General features: G+C 40.8%; 1 protein-coding gene across 4 annotated transcripts in view; it reads right to left on the bottom strand.

Moving 5' to 3' along the window:
• The window catches only part of CALR3 (calreticulin 3), a 31,169-nt gene extending 23,684 nt beyond the window's left edge, over positions 1-7,485 (bottom strand). Inside the window, exons 1-3 of one of the 4 annotated variants that reach the window (XM_082456303.1) lie at positions 7,196-7,485; positions 6,938-6,986; positions 4,324-4,527 (exon numbers count right to left, since the gene is read on the bottom strand). In XM_082456303.1, the coding sequence (XP_082312429.1) occupies positions 4,324-4,527; positions 6,938-6,986; positions 7,196-7,201 (259 nt within the window). In that variant the 5' untranslated portion in view covers positions 7,202-7,485. The other 3 variants (XM_082456302.1, XM_082456305.1, XM_082456304.1) reach the window with 3 other exon arrangements.
• Between the last annotated feature and the right edge of the window lie 20 nt (positions 7,486-7,505).

The following is a 7,505-nucleotide window of genomic DNA, read 5'->3' on the forward strand; positions in this document are numbered from 1 at the left end:
TGCAAATCTCCTCTCCCATTCAGTAGGCTGCCTTTTCATTTTGTTCGTGGTTTCCTTCACTGTGCAAAGGCTTTTGAGTTTGATGTAGTCCCATTTATTTATTTTTGCTTTTGTTTCCCTTGCCTGAGGAGACAGATGCAAAAAAAATATTGCTTAAGCTGAAGTCAAAGAGCATACTGCCTGTTTTCTTCTAGGTGTTTTACAGTTTCAGGTTGTAATTTAAGTCTTTAATCCATTTTGAGTTTATTTTTGTATATAGTGAGAGAGTAGCCCAGTTTTCCCAAAACTATTTATCGAATAGGCTGTCTTTTTCCCATTGTAAGCTTTTGCCTTTTTTGTTGTGGATTAATTGACATATATAAGCATGGGTTCATTTCTGGAATCTTTATTCTGTTTCACTGATCTATGTGTTTGTTTCTGTGCCAGTACCATACTGTTTTGATTACTATAAGCTTTGTAGTATAGTTTGAAATCAGGGAGTGTGGTATCTCCAGCTTTGTTACTCTTTCTCAAAATTGTTCTGCCTATTTGGGGTTTTTTGTATTTCCATACATATTTTAGAATTATTTGTTCTAGTTTGTGAAAAATGCCATTGGTATTTTGATAGGGAATGCATTGAATCTGTACATTGCCTTGGGAAAGATGGATATTTTAACAATACTAATTCTTCCAATCCATGAGGTATACCTTTCAATTTGTTTGTGTCATCTTCAATTTCTTTCTTCAGTGCCTTATAGTTTTCTGAGCACAGGACTTTTACCTCCTTAGATTTATTCCTAGGTATTTTATTCTTTTTGATGCAATTGTAAATGGGTTTGTTTTCCTAATTTTTCTGATAGTTTGTTGTTGGTGTATGGAAAGAAAACAGATTTCTGTATATTAACTTTATATCCTGCAGTTTTACTGAATTTATTAGTTCTAGTAGTATTTTGGCAGTGTCTTTAGTATTGTCTATGTATAGTATCATGTCATCTGCACACAGTGACAGTTGTAACTCTTCCTTTCTAATTTGGATTCCTTTTATTTCTTTTTCTTCTCTGATTGCTGTAGCCAAAACTTCCAATACTATGTTGAATAAAAGTGGCAAGAGTGGGCATCCTTATCTCGTTCCTGATCTTAGAGGAAATGCTTTCAGCTTTTCACCACTGAATATAATGTTGGCTGTAGGTTTGTCATATATGGCCTTTATTATGTTGAGGTATATTCCCTATATACTCACTTTGTTGAGACAAGGCTTTTCTTCGTTGGGATAATCTTGTTTACTGCTTCAATTTCCTTACGACTTATAGGTCTATTCAGATTTCCTATTTCTTTGTGATTGAGTCTTGGTAGGTTTTGTGTTTCTAGGAATCTGTCCCTTTCATCTAGGTTATCCAACTTTTTGGTGTATAAATATTCATAGTACTCTCTTATAATCCCTTTTATTTCTGTAGACAAGGTTGTAACAACCCCACTTTCATTTCTGATTTTAGTAAGTTGAGTCTTCTCTCTTCTTCCCTTAGTCCATCTAGCTAGTTACTGATGTCACAAAGTTACATCTTTATATGCTGTGTCCCCTAAAACATAAACTAATTATTCTTTAAAATGCATTAGTCTCTTAAATTATGTAGAAAACTAGATTTGTAGTTACAAACCAAAGTTACAGTAATATTATCTTTTACACAAATAATTGTTTTTCCTTAAATGTATTAGTCTCTTAAATCATGTAGAAAACAAAAAGTGTAGTTATAAACCATTGTTAAATAATACTAGCTTTTATATTTACCTTTATTGAGATTTTTATTTCTCCATATAGGTTTGAGTTACTGTCTAGTGAGTGTCCTTTCATTTCACCTTGCAGGACTCCCTTGAGCATTTCTTGCAAGGCAGTTCTAGTGGTTACAAACTCCCTCCCTCCCTCCCTGTCTTAATTTTTCCACATTTTTGACGGACAGTTTTACCAAATATGAGTTTTCGTTGAGAGTTTTTTTTTCTTTTCACTTTGAATCCACTATCTTCTGGCCTCCAAAGTTTCTGATGAGAAATCTGCTGATAAGCTTATTGCAAATGCCTTGTATGAGATGATGTGCTTCCCTCTTGCTGCTTTCAACATTCTTTGTCTTTGCTTTTTGCAAGTTTGATTACACTGTGTCTTGGTGTGGACCTCTTTGAGTTCATCTTACCTGGAGTTCATAGAGCTTCTTGGATATTTATATTCATGTATTTCATCAAATGCTGAAGTTTTCAGCCTTTGTTTTTTCAAATATTCTCTTCCTCTGCTCCTTTTTCTCTCTCTTCTCCTTCTGTGACTCCCACAATGTGTACATTGGTCTGTTTGATGGTGTCCCACAGGTCCCTTAGCCTCTGTTTGCTCTCCTTCAATCTTGTTTCTTTCTGTTCCTCAGCCTTGATAATTTCCATTATCCTATCTTCAAGATCTCTGATTCTTTCTTCTGCTTGCTCAAATCTGCCTTTGACTCTTCTAGCGAACTCTTCACGTCAGTTTACTTTTCAGCTCCAGAATTTGATTTTGGTTTCTTGTTAAGTATTCTATCTCCTTACTGATATTTCCATTTTACTCTCATTTTTCTTGACTTTCACTACATCTTCATTTAGTTCTTTTAGCATCATTCAGACAGTTATTTAAGTCTAACAGATCTGCCATTAGGTCCTTTTTTCAGGGACAGTTTATGTTGATTTATTCTTCTCATTTGAATGGGCCACACTTTCTTGTTTCTTTGTATACCTTGTGATTATTTGTTAAACACTGGACATATGAGTCTAATAATGGTAAGTCTGGAAATCGGATTCTCCTCCTTCCGCAGGGTTTGCTGTGTTGTTGTTGGTTTTTTGACTGATTGTTGAAGGCTGGCTCTGTACCAAGGGTCAGCCTGGGATGTAAACTTAAGGTCTTCTCAGGTCTTTTCTGAGTGTTTTCCTGTGTATGTGTGGTCATTTTCTAATTTTCCCTGCATATGTAGTTGTTTTTTAATGTCCTAGTCTTTAATGTCTAGCTTCCTAAAGGGGAAAAGGTGAAAAATGAAGGGTGGGAGGGAAGGGTTCTGGCCCTTTAAGTCTCCTGGAAATCATTACAGCTGGAGGGGGAGAGGCTTACAACAATGGGGGTGTGTTTAACAACAATGGCTGCCCATCTCTTTTTCTGCGCCTCTGCAATAAGAAGGGGCAATCAGCCATCAGAGTTCAGATCCTTGATATTTGGAGGACAGGGTCCTTTTTGCCTACCCTGGCTCCCGTAAAAGCTGCTCCAGGAACCTGGTGCACAGCTGTCTGTCTGCCATGTGGCTGGAGGTGGGAATGGGTAGGTACTACTGTGCTAAGAACTGAAATTCACCCAAACTGACCTCCCCAGTTTTCTACTGGAAGTTGCAATACTTCCACAGACTCCATAGTTCCCTGTTACATAAGACAGATTCTGCCAGTGCAAGAATGTTGTCTTGTCTAGGTGGGGAGACAGATTCCTGGTGCTTCCTATTCCCCCATCTTCCCAGAATCCTCTTCATTCTTAAACGTTTTTGAATCCACACATTTCAGTTATGTCTAGTTCCTGCAGCCCAATGTGGTCCCTTCCCAATTCCAGCACAGATGTTAATCAATTACTCCTAGTGACAGGAGACATTTAATGTATTCCAGGGGTCAACGATCTCCTTTTTCTGTAAGGAGCCAGACAGTAAATATTTTTGGTTTTGTGAGCTATATACTCTCTGTCATGACCATTCAACCCTGCCACTGCTGCTTGAAAGCAGCCATAGACAAGATGTAAATGAACCGAGTGAGGCTGCATTCCAATAAGACTTCATTTGCGGACACTGAAATTTGAGTTTCATATTATTTTCATGGGTCAAAAGTATTGTCCTTCTTTTGATTTTTTTTTAATCATCCAAAAATGTTAAAAAGCAGGAAGTTCCCTGGTTGCCTAGTGGTTAGGATTCTGGGCTTTCACTGCTGTGGCCCGGATTCAATCCCTGGTCAGGGAACTGAGATCCTGCAAGCCATGCAGTGCAGCCAAAAAATTAAAAAAACCATTCTCAGTTCATGGGCCATAACAAACACAGGCTGTGGGCCGATTTGGCCCATGGCCAAGGTTTACTGACTCCTGAGGCTTTCAAAATACTTGGGGCTACATTAATGTTGAATAAATAACTTTCTCCCAAGAACAAAAGAACGGTACAGTCGCCTTTTTTTAATACTAATTAGGTTTAACAGTACTAGAAACCTTTAGTTAGATAAACTCAACAGAACTTTAGCAAAGTCAGTCTAAGGATCCTACAGGTGGAAGGGTTTTCAAAATCACAAGAAATGGTTGTCCATACTATCTAAACTCACCAAACATAATATAGTACTGGGATTTTCCATTCAGGTTCTTCTGATCCACATCTGCAGGGAAGAGCTTAATGTAGCCCCCTCCACAGTCCATCTTCTGCTCATGTTTCACGGTGTACTGAATGATCAGAGTCTTCCCTTTATTGCTAAATGGTTTGAACCGTGCAGAGATGGCATAGAATCGGCTATTTTGAGTGGTCTGCAGACCTTTAAATAAAAAGTACACATGAAGGGTTAGGAATGACACTGCTCAGCAATGCAGGGAATTAAATGGTTGTCCTCCCCCACCCCTGATAATAAGCCTTTCAACCATTTATGTTGATCCTGCACCTATAGCACACTTGTACAATGATATACAATGGGCATATCACTAACAGGCTCTCTGCTGCCACAGAACTTCTATTTCACATACTCATGTACATGTTTCTGTACTTAATATACCACTGTTAGGTCTTAAGTTATAACTGACAAATATGCAATCTAATTATAGTTAAAAGATTAATTTTGCTTCCCTTCATTTTCCAAGGGGTGGGAATGTACAAGGAAGCTTTGTAACAGCTTGATTAGAAAATGGAACATTCTACTTCTTTTCCTTAATTCTCATTTTAAAACAGCTAGTTAAGAGACACAACGGCTAATGGAGGACACAGTGCTGATCTGGGGGAAAAAAAAGTGCTTCACTGCACTGGATGAGCTGGTCCTTGGGTGTCATCTGTGTGGTGGCTCTTTTTATGATGATACCATCCTTTTGTCATCTGAATCTTCTTGTACTTTATAAGTTTAGCTGTTCACTTCAAGACCAAAAACCCCTTTTCAGTAGCCAAAAGGCTCTGTACCAATTCCTTATATTATACTGGAGTATAAGACAAACCTGACAACAAGGACCTACTGTATAGCACAGGGAACTCTACTCAATATTTTGTAATAATCTATAAAAGAATGTGAAATATATATATAACTGAATCACTGTACTGTACACCTAAGACTAACATGATATTATAAATCAACTATACTTAAATTAAAAAAAAAAAAAGACAAACCTGAAAACAGAGCTAGTCTTCTTATAACCTACCCTTCCTTGCAACATACTCTAGCCTCCATAATTGCCTATACTGAGAGCCATCATTAATGAACCTGGCATTTTGTGTCAGTATGTCTAAGACTGAACTCACGGTTGACTCCCCACTCCCAAACCTATCTCTCTCTCTCTCCTACATTCTTCCCCCACTCTTCCCTTTCTCAGGTGATCTGTAGCCCCTTCCCCTACCATCCAGGCAATTCCTAAGGCCATCTGACTCACCACCTCCCTCTGTGTCTCACCACACTCCTCAGCCACCACCATCACCTCTCACCCATCTCTGTCTGGTTAAATTCTATTGATCTTTCCATCCATGGCTTCTATGTTATGGTCCTGGGAGACCACAATGAAAGGGGTCAAATTAACCGGTATCCTCAGTGCCTTGCCTGTGTCTGCTCTCAGTAGACAACTGCTGGAATGAATGAAACGCACAGGGTCTCAGGAAGGAAAAACATTGTGGGAAAAAACCAAATGACAACCCCGCTCCCTGGACAAGCTTCATAGACCACCTTGTTATTTTCACTCCATTTTTGCCATTACAGCCTGACAATTTGGAACAACGTGTATCCACAAAACAATGAGGGCAACACTGGAGTAACAGGGCCAAGATGGAAGTTGAGTGGAAGGTGGTGAAGAGGGAAATTTTTCATCTAAATCAGGGGTTGGCAAACTTTTTTCTGTTAAGGCCAGGGAATAAATGCTTTACACTTTGGGAGCCATTCCTTCTCCGTCCTAATTACTCATTTCTGCCTTTGCAGCCTGAAAGCAGCCATAGACTGTATGCAAATGAAGGAGAATGGCTGTGTTCCACTAACACTTTATTTATGGACCCTGAAATTTCAGGCATTTCATTGAATTTTGTGTAATTTTTATGCATCACAAAATACTATTCCCCTTTCTATTTTTCTCCATTAAAAAACGTAGAGACCACTCTCAGCTAACTGGTTGTACAAAAAACAGGCAGTAGAGGAGCTGTAGTTTGCCTACCTTTGATCATCAGAAATGAGAAGCCAGAATAGAGGTTATTCTTGGTACTTGGAGACTACTGACTTGCGGGGCGGGGGGGGGGGGCGGGTAGGCCAGAAGGGAAGACTCTGGGGATGGAGGTGGGGCCTGAAAACGTTCCTATCTTGACCTCGGTGTGCAGTTGTAAACATTCATCCTATTGGACCCCCAAAGATCCGTGTGCTTGACGGCATATAACTTTTACCCTGTTCATCTTTTTAACGTGAAAATAAAAAAGAGAAGTACCTTCTAAAGTTTTTCCTTCTGTAGGGCAAGACCCTCGGCTCTCCAAACCCATTTGACTAGTGCTTGTAAAGAGGGGTTATCTTGGTCAAGAAAAGAGAGAGAAAACAAAAAGACCCTACCCATGCCTGTTTCCCGACCTGTGAAATGGGTGTTAGGGCTGTGCCACACCTACCTTGAAAGGTTGCTATGGGGGGTTTAACATTCAGCTTGATTTTCTCACGATTCCTACACTAACCTTTGTCTTTCTCTTTATGACCATAAAATTTCCCGGATGAGAGTCTAAAATACCCAAATTGGGAGTCATTGGTGGACTGCACCCATCGGTTCCTCCAGCGCTCTGTTGGGGGGAAATAACACCGGTTAGGGCTGAAAACTGTTAATCTGGGTCGTGGGGAGAGTGATGGGGGCCCTCGAGGCTTCGAAGTTTCGAGGTTTTGCCACCACCGATCCCTCGGCGACAGGCGGGGCCAATGGCAACTCGGGCCATCCGTTGGGCATTGGGGCATGAGGGAGCTTAAGCCTCCGCCACGGGCGCAGCCCCTTCACCTCCATCTAGAAAGTCCTCCTGGAAGTAGACTGTTGCCAGCGCCACCCGCAGCACACAGACTGCCCATAGGGGGACACGAGCGTAGGCCATGGAAAAGGCGCAGCCACGTCTTCTCGTAACCACCCCTCTGCGCACAGGAGTCTCCGCGGCGCACCGGGCCCTTCCCGGAACTACTCCCGTCACGCCTCGCGATTGTGACCCGAGACTCCATTGGGCCTTGACGCGCGGTGCACGCCGGGTCCCCCTTCAAACTACCATTCCCATGACGCCTCGCGATTGTGACATGGAGCGCTATTGGTCTTTGGGGCG

The sequence above is a fragment of the Balaenoptera physalus genome (assembly GCF_965194825.1).
Source record: "Balaenoptera physalus genome assembly, chromosome: 3".
NCBI lineage: Eukaryota > Metazoa > Chordata > Mammalia > Artiodactyla > Balaenopteridae > Balaenoptera > Balaenoptera physalus.